Source organism: Nelusetta ayraudi, unplaced genomic scaffold, assembly GCF_046127955.1.
Source record: "Nelusetta ayraudi isolate G7.1 ecotype Tasmania unplaced genomic scaffold, CSIRO-AGI_Nayr_v1 ptg000004l, whole genome shotgun sequence".
NCBI classification, from domain to species: Eukaryota; Metazoa; Chordata; class Actinopteri; order Tetraodontiformes; family Monacanthidae; genus Nelusetta; species Nelusetta ayraudi.
The window spans coordinates 4,709,078-4,727,863 of record NW_027466054.1 but is presented as its reverse complement, the minus strand read 5'-3'; the positions used below and the strand labels follow the sequence as shown (position 1 = coordinate 4,727,863).

General features: G+C 42.4%; 3 protein-coding genes across 4 annotated transcripts; 1 reads left to right on the top strand and 2 right to left on the bottom strand.

The window, feature by feature from the left end:
• Positions 1–2,220: 2,220 nt before the first annotated feature.
• cdk2ap2 (cyclin dependent kinase 2 associated protein 2) lies at positions 2,221–7,859 on the top strand. The gene is made up of 5 exons (XM_076045423.1): positions 2,221–2,351; positions 4,102–4,257; positions 5,916–6,007; positions 6,857–6,977; positions 7,664–7,859. The coding sequence occupies exons 1-5, from the start codon at positions 2,282–2,284 to the stop codon at positions 7,729–7,731; spliced, it is 507 nt and encodes a 168-aa protein (XP_075901538.1). The 5' UTR covers positions 2,221–2,281; the 3' UTR covers positions 7,732–7,859.
• A 932-nt stretch (positions 7,860–8,791) lies between these two features.
• Positions 8,792–13,838, bottom strand: aip (aryl hydrocarbon receptor interacting protein). 2 transcript variants are annotated; one of them, XM_076045409.1, is made up of 7 exons: positions 13,678–13,838; positions 12,774–12,956; positions 12,494–12,682; positions 11,876–12,052; positions 11,651–11,792; positions 9,607–9,833; positions 8,792–9,498 (listed from the first exon to the last, which is right to left on the bottom strand). In XM_076045409.1, the coding sequence occupies exons 1-7, from the start codon at positions 13,774–13,776 to the stop codon at positions 9,493–9,495; spliced, it is 1,023 nt and encodes a 340-aa protein (XP_075901524.1). In that variant the 5' UTR covers positions 13,777–13,838; the 3' UTR covers positions 8,792–9,492. The 2 variants fall into 2 exon arrangements, with proteins under 2 accessions (XP_075901524.1, XP_075901513.1); XM_076045398.1 differs by having other exon boundaries at positions 8,792–9,833.
• An 859-nt stretch (positions 13,839–14,697) lies between these two features.
• Positions 14,698–18,443, bottom strand: tmem134 (transmembrane protein 134). Its single transcript, XM_076045374.1, has 8 exons — positions 18,217–18,443; positions 17,267–17,523; positions 16,781–16,848; positions 16,602–16,688; positions 16,445–16,521; positions 16,010–16,054; positions 15,172–15,225; positions 14,698–15,075 (listed from the first exon to the last, which is right to left on the bottom strand). The coding sequence occupies exons 2-8, from the start codon at positions 17,477–17,479 to the stop codon at positions 14,993–14,995; spliced, it is 627 nt and encodes a 208-aa protein (XP_075901489.1). The 5' UTR covers positions 17,480–17,523; positions 18,217–18,443; the 3' UTR covers positions 14,698–14,992.
• Positions 18,444–18,786: the final 343 nt, after the last annotated feature.

Below are 18,786 nucleotides of genomic sequence, written 5' to 3'. Positions count from 1 at the left end.
TATGTATATATATATGTATATATATATATATATATATATGTATATATATATATATATATATATATATATATATATACATATATATATATAGGTAGATAGATAGATAGATAGATAGATGTGGAAACTCTGGAATCTAGTGTGTTGTCTACAAATTGCAGTTGTTAAAGGAAACAAGGTTACCTATTGTTTGAGCCTTGTGTCCTCGCCAAGAAGTGAACGCAGACTGGACCATCTGATGTCATCTAGTATACAACTCCCCTTCAAGGCTTTTTGTTTGCCTGCGATTTGTTCTAAAAGCTACGGCAAACGGTCTCGAAAGAGAAAATTGAAAACCTGCTAACTGTGAGTCCAGGCGAACTGCATTCACCCACAGGCAAAGCAAAAGCTTCTCACAATGCAGAAAAGAAGCTGTAATTTATTGGAGATAAGTGCTGCTGTGGACATCACCATTGCTGTGAAAGGCTGAAGTGCACAGTGACAGGATGGGAGACATAATTACTCCTCTGTGTAAGGCTGATTAAGTATTGGCTCTGCTCAAACCCAAAGACGAGTGAAATTTGACACATGGAGAGCAAAGAATATCTTCCCTTTGCCCTGGTGGAAAAAAAGCCCAGAGGAAAGGACGAAGAGAAATCCTCAGCTCCAAACTCTCACATGGGAACAACAAAACAGGCAACAGGAAAAATACTGTATGAGTCATTAGTGTTGCATCACTGTTGTATAGGCCAGCAGATTTTGCTCTCATTATTATACAGTTTATTTTGTGTCAAAGCCTCCAGTCAAGATGGAGAAAAAACAACAACAAATGTATAATGAGAGTAGAACATCATATATTGATAAGATGAAAAATACACACACACACACACACACACACACACACACACACACACACACACACACACACACACACACACACACACACACACACACACAATTGAAAAGGCTACTAAATAAAGTGGCCCATGAAAGATTTCAGCATGCACAAATGTTAGAGATACAGCAATCTGCTCCTGCACGTCAGAAATTGCTGAAGACATTTCGGGCACACCCACATCCTCATCATCACAAATGCAAACGCAATGTATCTATCTGTATTGCAGAGGAACTGTAATGAGTGCTATCTGCTTTCATCAAGGGATGGTGCATTGTGGGGGTGGATGCACCTTTTGCCGAGGCTCATATTAGAGTACTGCCTAAGCAATACAAAGTGCATTTTCAGTGGTGATCCTGACCGGAAGCTGTTGATGTGTTGGTCTTGCTTGGAGACACAGAAAAAAAACACAAACAAGATTTCTTTCAGCAGATATGCTTTTCAAAAAGGAGTAACAACACCCATCCATCATCCATCCATCCATCCATCCATCCATCTGTGCTTTTTCCATCAATGCCTCGTTTGCGCTCAGGGTTTTGATAAGCCCATCTCAGCTGTCTTGGGCACATACAAGCAAACATCCATTTGCGACTCAAAACTACATATTAGCTCTTTTGACGTGAAATTCCCTCCATACTTTGGCAAAATACCTCAGCTCCAGTAAATCAAATATATGAAAGATACAGCAAAAGTGTTGGTTTTAGCAGTCAGATCTTGCAAGAACGCCTCCATCACGTACAGATCATGAGGTTTACCCGTGTGTGTGTGTGTGTGTGTGTGTGTGTGTGTGTGTGTGTGTTAAGAAATTGTGGTAAAGAACAGCAAGAGTTGAGAATCGTTATTTGTTTTTATTCAATATAGATATTTTGATATCTTTTTTCATCATTGTTGACATTGAGTAAACGACTTGACATTGAAATCTATTTTACATAGGTTTGATGTTTTGTAGATGTGCAAAAATAATTTATTTAATTTGCAACAACCCCTAAAAAACCTAATAATTACATGCCTTTCGAGTATCAGAATCGAAAATGTGATCGTCAAATAATCCATAGACAGCAGCAGAGCATTTGTGTGGTTTAGTATTTATACTTTTATTGTGATTTCCTGGCTCATAATGTTTGGCTGAACGGAAACACAGCAGGAGTAGATCACTGGAAATTTGTGTCTCAGGACAGTTCATTTTTGAGACACCCTCTTGCTACACAAATCTGACCTGAATTCTCTCATCACATAGAAAATGAGTTTTCCAAATATGTGTCTCTAGACAGTAATTTCATTGTGTGTGTAATATAATCTATGCAGTTGTTTTCTCCACTTTCGTGACTGCAAAAATACTCCCCTTAAAATACAAATGACTAAAAGAGTTGCCTACAGCTTTAATTGCTGTACGCCGTTTCCGTTCTGCGCATGCGCGATTGTAAAACCCGAACCGGAGCCAGGTCTCTTCCCACAGAGGATTGCAAGTCTTCATACAAAGGTAAAAAACAACATTTCTTCGGCTCCTTGCCGACTACTTCAATGGACCCAAACATTAACCGCCTCTCTGACACCCTTTTTGTCTATGTAGAGTATTGAACACATACCGGGCTGTCATTCCGTGCCGTTGTACCCGTGTTGTTATGCTAACCGGTATAGCGAGCTAGTGCTGTGGCTAACGTTACCAGTGTGACGTTACCAAGTTGTAGTTAGCTCCGTATCTTAATACTAAGATGGCTCACGACAGCTTTTGTCCTACATGGGAGCTGCGGGTCCGTTTGGATTATCCGGCCACAGCCAGAAGGCACAGGTTCTGAGTGGTCACAAGCCAGGCAAAGTTAACCATGTTCAGCATCTCTAACATATTTACTATACATCAGGTTTGGATGAGATCGAAAGTTAAATAAATAAAAGCGACGCGTAACCCAAAGCCGAACCCTCAAGCTGTTATTTGGTAACATAATGGTCAAGACGATATAATAATGAAGACACGGCTTTGGTATACTCTTATCTTACCTTTATTCTTATTTTACATATGGTACACTTAGCATGCAAACGGCTATTATAAAGTTTGCAACATTCAGCTTCAACATATTTATTGCCAGCAGTGACCTTTGACTCTCTTAATCCATTTAATCATATTAGTGATTGTTATTGTGATATGAATGTGTTATTTCATAGTTCTTTGTATATGTAAATGCAATATTATCTTTGGGCGCTATCTTAATATCAGTCAGCGTGCCCTTCAGAGCCATGGAAAGTGCTGCTGTCTAAATACATGCAAAGAAGCAGTGTGTTCCCGCACTTATAATTTACGCCTCACACATGTATGTGTGTCAATCAGCAAATCATCACACGTCTTTGTGCTGTGATGACTTTCACTCCGGATTTGGGTTTTGTGAACGAAACTAGACCACGAAAACAACACAAACGGAAGAAAACTACTTGAATGTAATTCAAAACAGACTCTCTCTGAATTTTGGAAACATTTCGTTCAAACGCTGACTTGTTGCATTTTTGTCTCCTCTGCCTCTAAAACCATAGAATACCCACGTAAGCGTTTTGATCATGCAGGTCTATCTTTGGTAGCGCTGGCGGTCAGAAGGAGAGCAGCAGATAGAAACCATGAATATCACAATCTCCTGATCTATGTCTGTGTCTGAACACAAAGTCAAAAACACCCCATCCACCCCCACAGTGTGCTGTTGGAAAGGCAACATGTGACTCTCCTTGAAACTCTCAAACTGCTGTTGTGATTCGAGATTCAGGAAATTAATTCTCGACCACAGAAAGTGTCTGCAGCTATCATTTTTACACCGACTGCACAAACTTTGCAGTCAGTCTGCCGAGTGTCATTTAGCAAACTTACCCCCCCCCCCCCTTTACTTTCCCCTTAGTGTCTCTTTGTTTCCTCAAAAATGAATTTCAAATTTGAGTTGTGTTACATGGAATACAGAGCCCTTAGTATGTCTGATAACTGCTTGTGTCGACTGCAGTCCACTCAGTTTGATGGATGAGAATTATACTATTATCTATAACGGGACATGCGAGTCAGTCGTTGTTTGCAAAACCTTTGAGGCTCCCCTGACAGCAGAGAATTGTGAGTGGATAGCTGAATGAAATGCGTCAATACATTTGGGATGATTGTATTTGAAATCCTTCTGCATTCATTCTCAGACTCCTTGTAACAGCATGTCCTTGTTTTATCTTCTGCGTGTGCGTGCGTGTGTGTTTGAATGCCTTCATTGTAGCTCCTAGGAGCTCATCACCACCAGTAAAGCTGTATAAGCACAGGATCGACGTGACCGAAGGAAGTGGCACGTCATACGGGGAGCTGCCAGCCGACGTCACCATGAGCTACAAACCCATCGCTCCGGCGCCGACCGGATCCAACCACACCCCCCCAGGTTCTAACATGACATTGCTTCACTGTCGAGGGGTCAAACCATTGGGCAGTTGTGAAGGGAGGGGTCTCAGTGCACTACTGTGCCATGTGACGCAGCGTCCGCCGGCGTGGATGAGGATGAACGCCTCCCAGCTGTGCATGAGCTGAACCATCGTAGCGCTTCTCAGCGCCCTCTCACTTGTTAGCAAGAACACTTCCTGAGCTTGTCAGCAGGAATATCCCCTCACCCGCCCCCTCAGAACCAAGTCCTGGTCAGCCAGACTGGCACGAGGCGTCGAGGCGGTGAGCCCTCGGATATTAATACTGATGACAACACTGATCTGATTTCAGCATCAGGCGTACTTGACAGCAGCACGGCTTCAAGTATTTGACAGCAAGATAGAAAAGAACAAAACCAAACATAGTTTTCTCTCTCTTTGGGATGCACTGACACCACTTTTTTACTGACTGAGTGAGTAGGAGTACTTGCAGTACTTGCATTTCAGTACTCATTGATAACCATACTGAGCACTTGATAAGGCCGTTTCACATTATAGAATTACTTTGATTTTTTTTTTTTTTTTTAATTTTCCACAGATGTTGTATTATTTGAAAAACATTCCTCAGCATGTCTTTCTAGTCCAGGGGTGGGAAAAGCTTTGGACCGGTGGGCCACAATGAGTTCTAAAATTTAACAGAGGGGCTGCGGCAGTAGCAGATGAATGGAGTGTTTTGGTGACCCACCTAATAAGAGGAAAAAATATATCATGTGACATGTAGAAAACATGTGCTTTAATGTCAGTTGAAAATGAACAAAAGCGGTGCAACAAAATCAATGTCTTTGAAGCCCCACAGTATTCAGCTCTTTAGTGAAATTATTCTTTAAACAATGTAGCACTGGATGAAATACAGCTATTTTATGACCTACTGACTATTAATATCATTTCTTCAAGTTCGGCGGGCTAGATTAAAAAGCTAAATGGCCCGCATATGGCCCCCGGGCCGTAGTTTGCCCATGCCTGGTCTAAAACATTGGGTGGCTGTGACAAGTTTCACTGCACTGCAAATACGCAGCTGGTATTTGTGACCTGGTATCGGCACGTATTTTACGAGAACAAAGTAGAGTATCAAGCCCAGTATCTGTATCAGTGCATCCTTCCTGATGATAAGACTGATGAATACTGGGTCTGTATGTGGCAAGACTCAGAAAAGGCATTACAACTGAAATGTGTATATGTACTATTTAATGCGTCCCTGCATGTGTCAACTGTGGGATGTGTGGACATTTACTGAGGAAGGTAGTGCAGTATATCATAGAGCACAGTTTTATCAAGCAAGACGTTTCCCTTCACCATCAGACACACTTGACTGCAGCACGGCTTCAAGTATTTGAACAAAAACCAAACATAGTTTTCTCTCTCTTTCATCCCTAACAAGTTTATTGACTGAGCAGCACTTCTGCTTTTTAAAAGCGTTTCTTTTTTATTACCTTGTTGAGATGAAGCCAAACCACAACTCAGGAACTGAGGTTTGTCTTGAACTCTGCGCTGACTGTAGCTACCACTTCAGTATATTTGACATCTAAAATTAAATGTTATCCTTCACGTGGCTGAGATGTTTGTTTTTTTAAAGTGTTTTTAAAGAAGCATTTTTTTTCACAGCTGACTTCCTCTCTTCCAGGGTCTTCTGTGCCCTCCCCGTCTCTACCCTCGTCATCCAACTTCAGACCAGCTTTCAGTGATTTTGGGCCCCCCTCCATGGGCTTTGTGCAGGTGTGTTTACACAATAACCAACACACGCATGATACCTCCGAGGCAAACTGATGAATAAATCAGCCTATTTGTGCAGGAGCTGCAAATCAACTCTGCAGACCCTGCGGCTGGTGTACCCTTGGTGCCCAGGCATCAACAAAAACACTGAGAAATCAAAGCGCAGTTGGGCCTTAAACTCAATATCCGCTCAGACATGCAAGGAAAAGAGAAGGCCAGTCGGTGACTTTCAGACGAGCATTTGCAGAATAAGTTAAGTGACGAAGAGAGTCGATGGTCACTGGCTGGGAAAATATCTTTATTATATATAATAATATATATATATATATTATATATCTTATTTCTTCCCTTCATTAAGAAAACGCTCCATTTCACTGAGCGCTGACCTGTGGCCCGACTGAACCAGTCACTGATTTATTCAAATCTATTAATAAATAAAAGCTATTGATGAACAACAGAATTTGCTATCTGTCAGTGTCAGTGGGACTGGGGAGGGTCGAGGATGTCTTGGAAACGTCTCTCCTCTCACACTTTTCACCCAGTTGGCACGCGGCTGTTTCCCCCAAAAGTTAAGCAAACGTGTTTGACGTGTGTGAACTAATGTGGGGGGGGGGCGGTACAGACAAGAGCAGGGACACAAAAGAGAGGATGGTCCGGCTCCTGTGGGTTTCGCTAGAAACCCCTGCGTTGCATTTCTCTCCAGGTCTTGCATTCATCAAATAGCAGCACTTTCAAAAAGCAGTCCGTGTGTGACCGTCTGGATTGCCTTAATTGCCTGTGATGTCAGTATCCAGCTGCGTTAATCCCCCATGGATCCTTCCCCCCCCCCCCCTCCTGCTTGTCAACGTGCAGCCCGTCAAAGTCTCTCAAGGATCCACTTACAGCGAGCTGCTGTCCGTCATCGAGGAGATGAGTCGAGAGATAAGGCCAACGTATGCTGGCAGCAAGAGCGCCATGGAGCGGCTAAAGAGAGGTGATTTCTGCTTTGATGTTGCACTTTACAATGCTGTTTCTGGGGTTCCATGTTTGGCCAACGCCTGCAGACTGGAGAAGGTTCCAATTCGCTGCTTCCAGAACTTTAACACAGCCTGAATAGTGTTACAACGTTAAGACTGAAACAGGAATGGGCAAACTACGGCCCGGGGGCCATATGCGGCCTGTTAAGCTTTTTAACCTGGCCCGCCGAACTTGAAGAAATTCTATTAATAGCAAGTAAGTCATAAAATAGCTGTAGTTCATCCATTTCCTTTCAGTGTTTTAAGAGTCATTTAAAGCGCTTAATGCCGTGGGGGTTTCAAAGACGCATTTCGTTGTAATGCTTTTGTTTGTTTTCAATTGACATGAATGCATGTTTTCTACATATCCCATGATATATTTTTTCTCCTATGAGGTAGGTCACCAAAACTCTCCATCCTTACATCTGCTCGGGCTCCAGCCCCTCGGTCAAATTTTAGAACCCGTAGTGGCTCCACCAGTCAAAAACTGCTGGGAGCTTGACATACAGGCCCGTCGACAGTTAGAATTACTGCTCTGTGATGAACCTCGTCATTGTACTTTGAATTAGCGCGGGTCGGCAGAAGCTGCCACCGTTCACGCCGTGGTTTCATTACAAGCGACTGTTGATTTAACACGCTGTTGCATTTTCTGTGTCCAATTCAGGTATAATCCACGCACGTGCACTGGTCAGGGAGTGTCTGGCAGAGACCGAGAGGAGTGCACGCACATAACCTTTTCAGATGGGTCTCCTCAGTTGTACAACAGTTTTTTATCCTCGCATATTTGGCTTTTTATAGGTGCATTGCATCCTCCTCATCTCCACAGTTCTCTGGGTTCTCTCTCTCACACACACACACACACACACACACACACACACACACACACACACACCTCATTTCTCTTCTGTTCCCGTTTTCTGTGACCTTTGCTTTTAATGCAATTTTGTTGTCAGTCTTTAGGATGGGAGTGTCACCTAGATGGTGATGGAGTGACATCCTGGTGTTCAATCCATTTTTTCCCTTCCAAGCTGAGACTGTTAAATTTTCTTTTTGTCCTATTTTATAAATTATTTAATTAATATTCCAGCTGGGTCTCATGATGCTTTCCAGAACACCATTAGCCATTCAATATTATACTTTTCTGCATCTTCTTCACCTCCCTCTTGTTTTGAGCCACTCATTCACCGTTTCCCTCCGCAGAAAGTCTGTACATCTCAAGTCAGTTTGTTAGTATGGAAATTTTGTAAACCAAATTTTTGCATTTCGGTATGTATATCTTAATTAAATAACTTAAAAAAGAAAAACCAGTCAAGATGTCGTTTTTCGTGGGGACGGTCGCTAAGGCGTTAATGTCGATCTGTTTCTCAAAGGCTTGGCGGGCAAAATGTTGAGGTTAAAAAAACAAATTGCTCTGTAGATTGCAACATTTCAAAATGTGTTTACAGATATTTCAATTATGTCCTGCAATTGAGAAATTATTGTGCTACGATAAAACCCGACAGAGTAATATAGAGAGATAATAAAAAAAAAAAATAGTCTTCAGTCATTCAGTTTGGCATTGGTGATAAAAGGCAACATTAATACTGATAAATTGTTTTGTATCTTTGCCTTTCATTTGGACTTTCAAGTAAACAGGGCAGAATATGACGAGCGCTGCAATACGAGGTCTCCCCAGCACATCCAGTTACTCTCGACAGTTAAACTCCCAGGAAGACAGTACGTCACTGTGTCACCGTGCCAAAGTTGTCATGACAGCATCTGGATTCATTCAATAAATATGTATAAAATGCAATTTTAGGGATAAACACATTTTATTTCCAATAACATAACAACCTCAGAACATGTCAATGAAGACGAGTAGGAAGTTGTCCTTTTGAGCACATACAGGGTATAATAAAAGGCTTTTTTACATAAAGAGTACATAGACAAAAGAAAAAGTAAGCGTATGAAATAACATAAAAGTAACAAAGATTGTCTTGTGTGAGAATATACGATGGGAGTAAAGATGAGTGTTCCCCGCGACCTGACATAGATGGGTGTAGATGGGCGACGGGGGGGACTTGAAAGGCAAAGCAGACGATTCCAAATGAGGACATGGTGTCTTGTGCCAATAACATGAAAAGGATTGGGGAGGGTGGATGTGCACACGGGCAATTATGACGACGTGAGACAAATATGAACCCAGACTAAACAATTTTGTGTTTAAGCTGCGGGTGTTTTAATACAGTGCCACATTAAAAAGACCTCATGGAACCGATACTGTGAGCGAGTTGTCCACCAACAGGAACTAGTTTTTCAGTGCTGCTGCTGCCGAACAGGACGGACCATTAAATGACATCTGGAGTCATGACTGGAGGGACTGGCGGCGAGAGCGTTTGGCTTGGGCGCATGGATTTAAAACAGACAGACGGACGCACGGATAGTGTCGACCGTTTCTTCTCCATCTTGAAATTCAACAGACATCCTCCTCCAGGTTTTACACTATCAGGACATTCAACCCTACAAAGAGAAGAGGAGATAGGTCTCAAGACCCGATAGCACTGGAAGGGTGGGTGGGGAGGCAGGGAGGGGCACCAGCACTTGATCAAATGACTACAACACACTGACTGTAGTGGCAGTGGCAGGCGGCGGTGTGTTGAACAGGCCCTTGTAGCGATTCTTATCCTCCTTGTCTTTGGTGCGGAGCCTCTCCTCCAACACTCGCAGCTCCTTGGCCACAGACGGTTCCAGGGACGGGTCCAGTTCCAGCACTTTGGCAAAGTCGGCCCGGGCCTCCTTCTCGTTCCACACGGCAGCGTGAGCCTTGGCCCGTTTGTAGTAGGCCTTGACGTTATCTGGGAGGAAGAGGAAGAAGAGGAAGAAGAAGAAGAAGAAGCAGAAGAAGAAGAAGAAGAAGAAGAAGACCTTTATTGATACCATGGAGGGGAAATTTGCAATTTTGCAATTTGCAATTACAGCAACAACAAGTATATACAGAAAAATAAGAAGCAAGATAAAAAGCGAGATATTTACATATTAAACATTTGCATTTACATGTGCTACATGCTCTGCTATAAATAAGTTTCTACTGCATCTAAATGAGAAAAAAGAGGCTGGAAGTGGCGTGTTTACGGACATGTCAACACAACTGTTTGGCATTTGCAGAGTAGCGCCACCTCCACGCTGATCAATAGATGGGAGTCAAATCGTGTCAAGCTCCTCCTCCTCCTCCACCTCCTCAACCTCCTCCTCGACCTCCACAGCATTTACTGAACAACTGGTGGGTGATATGAGTAATATTGACCAACACTCGGCTGGGAAGTCTGATCCCGACCTTCATGTCCGTGCCAAATTCAACAAAGCATCTGCCAAAAAACTCTGTATATGTACACACACACACACACTGGTCAAGCACAGCAAGATACCAGCATGCACAATGACATCCGCACACCAGTGGGGCCAGAGGTGTAGAAAAACCACAAAATAATTCAGAAATGCATCACGCTGTGTCCAATATTTTGCAAAATTAATTTTAGCAATAGCTTCCAATGATAACATGTGACCATTTCCTGTCAAGGGATTCAACAAATGAGGAAAATCCATTATCTTATTATGGTAAACACAACAACTTGTGCACAGCCAGTATGACTGATCGAAGTGCAGACCACATCCCTGCTTAGTTGTCTCTCAGTTTAAAATCAATCCATCCATCCATCCATCCATCCATCCATCCATCCATCCATGCTTCCTCTTGGACTCAGGGTTGTGAATATTAGTAAATCAATAAATCAAAATACAAAGATAAGACAACCTATAGGTCCGACTTCAGCACTCCTGACTGAACAGGAGCCAGAAAAATGCATATGTAATAAGTTGGTCTACATGCACTGTTTTTAAAGAAATAATACATAAGATGAAAAAAGCAATGCTGTCTTTGTGCTCATTTGGTTCCAATCAAGACACTCCGAGAAGAACTGCTGTACATTATTGTGGACTTATAAAAAAAACTGTTTTGAAATGCAAAATAACATGTTTAGGAATTTTAAACATGCAAATCAAAACACAATTAATCACGGCCAGCTATAGAAAATCAGAGATTAATCTTCATTAAAAAAGATGAATCGTTTGACAGCCCCAATTTAAACGATCACTCAAGATTCGTTCCTCGTGCAGTCTGTGTTTGTTACTTTGCATACAAGATGCACAAAACCTCTTTGTTTTAGTTGCAGTGAAAAAAAGTAAAAATAATTTAACAGTTAATCACAGTTTTGACAGGAGAGTCACAAATAAAAAGGTGTAAATGTTTTCTCACTTCCTGTGTTCCTAGCTTCAGCCTACACCTTTTCGGTCAATGCATATTATTAGAATTATTCTGTTGTTTAATGTATGACGCATGTACAATATTGAAAAATGACTGAAATAAACTCCCTAAACAAACAAACATTACATACATTAAGGCACATATGTTGTGACAGCTCACATCCCTGCAAGTTGCAAATCTGTAAATTTCACTTTGCCGTTTGCATGTCTAGCCACACACAAAAAGCACACACCTCAGCTGATGTCGCGAAAGTGAAAGGAAAGGAGAAAACCAAAACAAGCAACCGATATAATTACAACACAGAGACGCAAGCAGAAATCTCTGCTGGTGTGCCTTCTCCTCAAACCTCACCTTCATATTTGAAGAGCAGAGAGGAGCAGTGTTCAATCACTTCATAGTACTGGCCCTGGAGCAGCTGGCACTGGCAGTAGTTGAGGAGCAGTGGTGTGATCATGTGGTCCAGTTTCACCCAGGCTTCATCAGCTGGATGCTCCTGCAGCGTGACAGAAAGTCAAGTCAGGGCAAAGAAAAAGTGACACTAAAGTGTCTGAGCACAAACTCAGTGAGCCCACTGACCTTCATCTGTAGGTTTTTGAGGCAAGCGACGCCGTTGTAGTATTTTTCTGTGGCTTCCTGAATTTTGCCCTGTTTGAACAGCTTGTTGCCTTCCTCGTGGATCTGAGGCACAAACTCCAGCTTCTCCTCGTCCGTCATAGCCCACACGTCGAGCTGAAACGACCCAGGGGAAAGAACCTGGACGGAGCAGAAGACGGAAGCTCAGTGGCTGTGAGGTCTTGACTGGTGAGAGAGACAACTGTTGATATTTTTTTTTTAGTAACGGGTCAAAACTCAACAATCATTCATTGTCTGTTAACAAGACAGACTGCAGTAATAGCAATGCTACAAAATATTTAAACTGAAGATATAAAAGGTTCTCATTTGCCGGCTCTCTTGGCCTGCCAGGTATTTCCAAGTGTTTCCTTTCAGCATTCAATGACATTTTGTTTATTCCAGCTATACTCCACTATTTTCTACCAATTTCAAGTAGCCGCTCAGTAGCTCGCCCCCATTTCAAGAGTCATTGTAAGAAGAACCTCAATATTTGACACAGTGGACCTCGCTGGCCTGATTTAGAAATCATTGTTAAGTTAAAAAGCTTCAATGTGCTGCTTCGAATTCAGTACTTCCACTTACCTCCATTAGCTCAATAGTGAAGACAAGAGGCTGTGGGTGGGCCTGAAGGTCATCCAGGTCTGTGTGGCCTAACGAGTGGTGCGAGTGGATCTGGGCGATGCCACAGCAGTGCCTCTGGCCTTCTAGGGGGTCCTTACCAGCACTGATGTTTCTCAGGGACTGGGATACAAGTGGGTACAGGCCTGTGTGCTGTGTGGGCAACGGGGAAAAGTTAATGTACTTTCACAGAGTAAAACAAACAAGTTAACACATTATCACAATAGCTCGGGTGCTTGGGTACCTTGGGCTCGCAGGTGAATTCAGAGATTTCACCTGGTCGCATGGAGATGATCACTCTCTCCCAGACAGCCAGTTTGAACTTTTTGCCCAGGATGAGCTCCATGGGTTTGCTGCGCCCGCCCATCATCCTGGAGTCATCCAGGACTGTCCCATCGCAGAGGCTGGTGCGGTAATGGAATACCACCTGGTGGCACAGACACATTATTGAAGGTAGAACCCACATTAACTCCTCTCAACACATTGTTCATTCTTACATTCATTTTGAAGGCGTCTGTGAACCCTAACGCTAACCATAGCGGTTAACCTAATCCTTAACCATAACCCTAAACGAGCAAAAAGTGCAAAAAGAGCTCTGCGATGTGGCACTACGCATACGCCGAACCATAGAGTAGCACTTTTCGATAGCTAGGTAAATAGAAATGGACAGAGCATCGGCAAACTGCAGTGTTCTGACAGCCTCTTCCCCCTCGGCAAAAAAAAAAAAAAAAAAGAAGAAGAAGAAGAAGAAGCTCGAGGAACCGTAGTACTGTGACCAATCACTGTGAGGTAACATTGACTGACGTGATTCAGCCACCAATTGCGTTTGTAAACACATCCCATCCTGTCCCGCCCTTCTCTTTCCATCAGATAAAAAAAAAAGAGAGAGCAAAAAGCAGAAAATGTTGCACGGCCAAGAAAAGACACAGATTATTAAACGCCAAGCATACACAAAGGCAGCAAACTGTGCCATTTCATGTCGAGGGCAATGTATCTACTGTAAAACCACTGCGGCTGACAGGCTAATGTACAGGCAAAGACACGAGCTAACCCAGAAATAGCATTAGCTAACATGCAACGTCGCAAAAGCACAGCCAATAATGTAGACTTCACTTGAGTTTTCCAACTGCTGTTATCCAGTAAGTTACCTTGGTTCCATTTGAAAAGGCCGGCAGTTCTCCTCTGCCGGGGTGCGACAATTTCTTTGAGATTCCTTCTTCGAGAAGCTTGCGAGCCTCCTCCTCCATCCTCGGCCGAGTTTTGCTTCACGAAGACTGACGACGTTTGTCGAAGTGAAGTTAGGCACTCGGTGAGGCTCTATAGCGCCCTCCGAACACACGGCGACTAATGCGTGGCACGTCGGGAAATAGCTACGCTTGTGATTTTAGTACGACTGTAAAAAATGGTGTAAAATTAATTTTCTGATCGTAACGTGTAATGTGTCTTAATATTTAACGTTTAACGTATAACATTTATGCAATTACTACTACTACCACCACCACCGCTACTCATATTGCCTGACTAATTAACATCTTAATTGAATACACAAATTCAACCAATGGTGATCACCGCTTCCAATATCCTACTTTAGCAAACCCCATAGCCGGTTCCCTGTCACCAAATACTTCAGGTACAAAGTCTAAAGGTAATAATAATAATCTGTAAGTACCAGCCACAAAGCCACAAACTGACCGACCATGTGGAATGTTCTGCACATTACCTTGGCGTTATGTTACTCAACATATTGAATAGCAAGGCATCAAAGTTTGAGAGGAGGGACTGAAAACACAAGCATATGTGACTGTGGTCCCCACAATTCACTCTTGTGCTGTTTTTCAAGCTCTGCGGGACACTTGTATTGGGCTTCATTTCTAGTTTGACGTCAATGAACTTTGTGGAGAGTGTGGCTCGGCTGACATAAGTGTGGGGCCCTTTCATACTTTACGGGGCCCTGTGGTGCTCGCAATTGTGTGTAAGGCAGGATCGGCTCTGCGTAAAAGGTAAGTGGAGCAGATTCAAGGTTAAAATCCATTATTTTATGAAAGCTTTGGACACAAGAGGTTTGTTTCTGCTTTCATTTCAGCTTTGTCGACTGTGGTCCATATTGGATTTCAACCAGCCAGAGACTAGAGACTAAAATAATTTCGATAAATATCTCAACACAAAACTAAAATATACAAAAGTTTTATTGTAATTTCACAGTCATTATTCACACAACAAAGAAAACACAGGCGAGACCAAGCTCCATTTTTTTTTTTAGTGTACACGTAAAGAAAATTCAGTTCATATAGTGGAAACACAGTCGCAGCACTGAGTGGTTCGTTTTGTAGTGGTCATTACAATGACAGAACAAAATAAAAAAAAAAAAACTAGTTGACAAACAAATTTTGTTAGACACATAACAGAATTCATTTTTAAAATGGCAAACAGAAATATAGATAATATTTGGCATTTCAAGAAATGTCACTTTTCAAAATAAGGTAAGTAAAACAACTTGAAGCCTCTTCTTCCACGGACAGCACAGCTGATGTATATCACATGGTAGACTGGAGGAAATATTGGAGGAGCACGTTAATCTTCACAAACAACATGACATGTTTGTGGTACAGTAAAATGTTTCGGGAATCAGACGTTCACTTTACCTCCTGGGATGAACAGAAGAAATCCAGGCACGAAGAAAATAGCACTGGAGACACCTATAAGGACATATTTCACCGTTACAGCCTAAAGTAAAGATCTCCTCCAGCACTTTCATCATTGCCACAACACAACAAGCCAAAAAGTTTAGTCATAGCTTTGTTTTGGGAGGAGTTTGGTACAAAGTACTGCAACAGGAGACTACCTTATTTGCATAGCACTGGCGTAGGAACTGCCAGCGGCTATCTTTGCCTGGCAATATCTAATATTCCTGAAATAGGTGATTTTCCTTCAGCCATAATATCTTGGGATATTATCAGCCAATTATTTAGAGTTTTTGGCCAGATCCCTCATGAGAATTAAGTATGATATAGTGAAATTAGAGGCAAGCAGGAAATGCATGACTCATCAGTTTCTTTAATGATTTCATGATTCTTTAATGCACAGTTTATAAATGTGCTGATGTGCCCTGATGAAATTACATAAACCCTTTTTGCACCAGCTTTGGTTTCAAGGACATCAGAAGAATCTGTCTGAAAAAAAAGTGACAAAAGCCTTGACAGAAAATAGCAGCGAAATATAATCCTGTCAATATATAATAGCTGGCAACACCACAGCCTTGACAGGCCGCCTCTTCCTTGTCCTTAGACTGTGCGAATATGACAGGCAGTGTGATTACAATGACTCGGAAAGCAAACTTGCGGGAGATGAATGCAATAAAAGCAGTCATCCTACAGTGTACTTGTCAGCTATACAAAGGCAGAGAACAATGTACAAAAGTAGTTTAGATAAAGAACGTCTTGTTTCTGGCCAACAATGTGTGTATGTTTTTTCGTTCCTTACCTGCAACCGGATTCAGCTGAATGACAATTCCAGTGAAAATAAGAGCTGAAGCAAAATGAAAGAAAATGATGTCTATAAATTAGGAAAAGAGCAAAAATAATGGCAATGCTTTTGTTTATATGACTGAGAACTAAACACCACCACTCTAGCAAAAAGCTGATGCAGGGGCTGTAAAAGAGGGCAAAGTTCACCTGTCTGACAAAGACCATCTGGCGTGCATTTGGAAAAAAAAAAAAAAAATGAAAATACTTAACTCCTGTGTCTAAAGTGATTTTTATTTAAGTGCACAGATATGATCAATGCCATCAACTATGTATTTATTTCGTCGAATGAAACACTGTATATCAGTTAAGCTATAAAATGATTCTCGGATATGAAAGTCCTATTTTGGAAGCATTATGGCTTCACCTGGACGACATACAAAAGAAAACTTACCGACTCCAGTGATGAGAAGAAGGAATGACGCGAGGACGATTCTTCTGTTTTTCTTCACCAGTGGATGCGACAGCCACCTGCAAGGAAAAACATTTTTAAATTGACTGTCTTTTTTTTCTTCCCTTGTCTCCGCGTTTGGGCATCTCTGGGTGCATACCCGCAGCAGCGTGCAGAGAGCTGGGAGACAGAACTCAAGGTGCTGAAGGACCACTGGGAGCTGCAGTAGGACAGAGTGGCTGGGTCACTGCACGGAAGACAAAAACTGATTTTAGTGCAAACAGACCAAAAAAAACAGGAGAAAAAAAAAAGAGCAACAGACCAAACTGCAGGTCCAACCTGATCTTGAAGAAGTTATTGAAAGAGGAGTTGCCATTGCTGCCCAGGGCATCTTCATTTTCCAGGTTCTAGAGAATCAGAGAGATCAGTCAATGAAGTCTTTTACACAGCTCTTCACAAGATGTACATATATTTATTGTGTTTTTCTTAATGCTCTTGCTGTTGCTTTGCTGTTGTTTTTGCTTTTTGGCACCAAAGGGAGTTGCAATTCTAATCGCGTTGTACCCTGTGTACAAGGACAATAAAGGCTATTCTATTCTATTTTATGTTGATGTTCTCAAAGCACTGTTCTGCTAATGTGCGCAACCCTACATGCACTTGTTAAAAAACTCGGCGCTGGACACGGCTCGCGGGGAAAATGGACCACGGCAACGGAAAGTGCACTACTTGACGGAATCTCAAAAAAAAAGAATAAAAGCAGAAAGTGCTCCTCCAGGTATTAGATGCTGGAGTGCAAACATCATGAATCAGCTCGTGCAGAAGCACCTGATATTTTAGGTTACTGTGCTCGACGGAGGCGGAGGCGGCGGGCGAGGGGTGAGCCTGAGGTTTGGAGAAGGACAGGGGGCCGAACGTCATGTCTCCCCCCTCCCTGTGGCCGTCTTTGCCGCCCCATCCCTCCGGCTCTGCGTCGGACACCGCTCCCTCCTCGTCCCCCTCCAACGCAAAGGCATCGTCAATGCTGAACTGGGCTGCCATTGTGATTGCCTCTCAGAGCCTGGACACCTGTGGCTTGATGCTCACTGAGGGTAGAGGGATTGGAGGGAGAAAATTAATGGTGCAGAGAAATTTTTTGTATTTTTCTTTAGCATCCATTTCTTCAGGCAAGGATGAGCATATCCAAAGGCACATCAAGTGTTAACTGACAAGAATACTTGACTGGGGCTTTCAGGACGGAAACGCAATGAAGGTGTTCAGCTGGAATAAGGTGTTCTTGCAAGATAAGATAGTGTGCATGAGCTCAGATAGAACTCGGGATGTGTGCTATAGTATGGTGTAAATTTCCTTTCAAAATTGAAACGCATGCCATGGAATATTCTAGAAGCAACGTCGATAACTTCATGTTATTAGAATGTGAATAATCAATTCAATCTATTTTTGAAGTGTTTTGAATAGGATTTAATTGATATTTTTAGATGGAATTTCTGCCCGGGATGTTCTCTTTTCACGTTTACCTCACGCACTAACGCGTTGAATACTGCTGCGCATTTGAGTACCGCAGAGTTATGCAACAAGTTTAATACACCGCGCAGCTAAACAAAGATAAAACCCTCGGGCATTTAACAAAAGTCAGAGCCATTCCATTATTGCTTTCACTTGCCCCACATACTTGAGGGGATGATCGCTGTGTGTTATCGCTCTCTGCCATTGTTCGGGCTCTTTCCGCTAGTCGATCAGATGACCAGGATAAAAAAAAAATAAAAAAAAACACTTACTGTCGAGAGTAGACGAAGTTTCTTCAGGACAGGGCCCGAGTCGACACAAACACGGAAAAACGAGGGTCACATATTTGTTTAGTTAAATGATTTCAATTATTAAGTCATTCTAATAACTCCACTTTCGTGACGAATTCGAGAAGAGCTAAAGGGAAAAACTTTGGAGACTCTCTTGTCTTGTTTTCTAGCATCCGGCTCTCGATTGTACATGCCTGATTACGTCCAACGAGCTACTGGGGAGTCAGGCAACTTAATCGAGTAAGAGCTTGTCGATTGACTCAACTATCACTGGGCAGTGTGTGGCGAAGTGGGCGTAAAATCTGCTGGTAACCCACTTCGCACTTGCGGTAAAAACAAACAAACAAACATGTGATTTCCCCAACACACACACACACACACACACACACACACACACACACACACACACACACACACACACACACACACACACATATATATGATTGATTGACACCAACAACAAACAATGCTGTTTTCTGTTATTCTATTAAGATTTCTGTTTCATTTACAGATGTGTTTTGGTTGAATTTGTGACACCAGTTCAAGGAAGCT

What these genes read in the sequence shown, in the direction of transcription:
- tmem134 (XM_076045374.1), bottom strand. Translation starts at nt 17,479, where the DNA reads ATGGCAGCCCAGTTCAGCATTGACGATGCCTTTGCGTTGGAGGGGGAC. An exon ending in AATAACTTCTTCAAGATCAG is followed by an intron (nt 16,689 to 16,780) that starts GTTGGACCTGCA and finishes TCTTCCGTGCAG; the next exon opens with TGACCCAGCCACTCTGTCCT. An exon ending in TCAGCTGAATCCGGTTGCAG is followed by an intron (nt 15,226 to 16,009) that starts GTAAGGAACGAA and finishes ATGTCCTTATAG; the next exon opens with GTGTCTCCAGTGCTATTTTC.
- cdk2ap2 (XM_076045423.1), top strand. Translation starts at nt 2,282, where the DNA reads ATGCGCGATTGTAAAACCCGAACCGGAGCCAGGTCTCTTCCCACAGAG. An exon ending in ATCCAACCACACCCCCCCAG is followed by an intron (nt 4,258 to 5,915) that starts GTTCTAACATGA and finishes CCTCTCTTCCAG; the next exon opens with GGTCTTCTGTGCCCTCCCCG. An exon ending in CATGGAGCGGCTAAAGAGAG is followed by an intron (nt 6,978 to 7,663) that starts GTGATTTCTGCT and finishes TGTCCAATTCAG; the next exon opens with GTATAATCCACGCACGTGCA.
- aip (XM_076045398.1), bottom strand. Translation starts at nt 13,776, where the DNA reads ATGGAGGAGGAGGCTCGCAAGCTTCTCGAAGAAGGAATCTCAAAGAAA. An exon ending in CCTTTTCAAATGGAACCAAG is followed by an intron (nt 12,957 to 13,677) that starts GTAACTTACTGG and finishes CTGTGCCACCAG; the next exon opens with GTGGTATTCCATTACCGCAC. An exon ending in TCTGCTCTTCAAATATGAAG is followed by an intron (nt 9,834 to 11,650) that starts GTGAGGTTTGAG and finishes TCTTCCTCCCAG; the next exon opens with ATAACGTCAAGGCCTACTAC.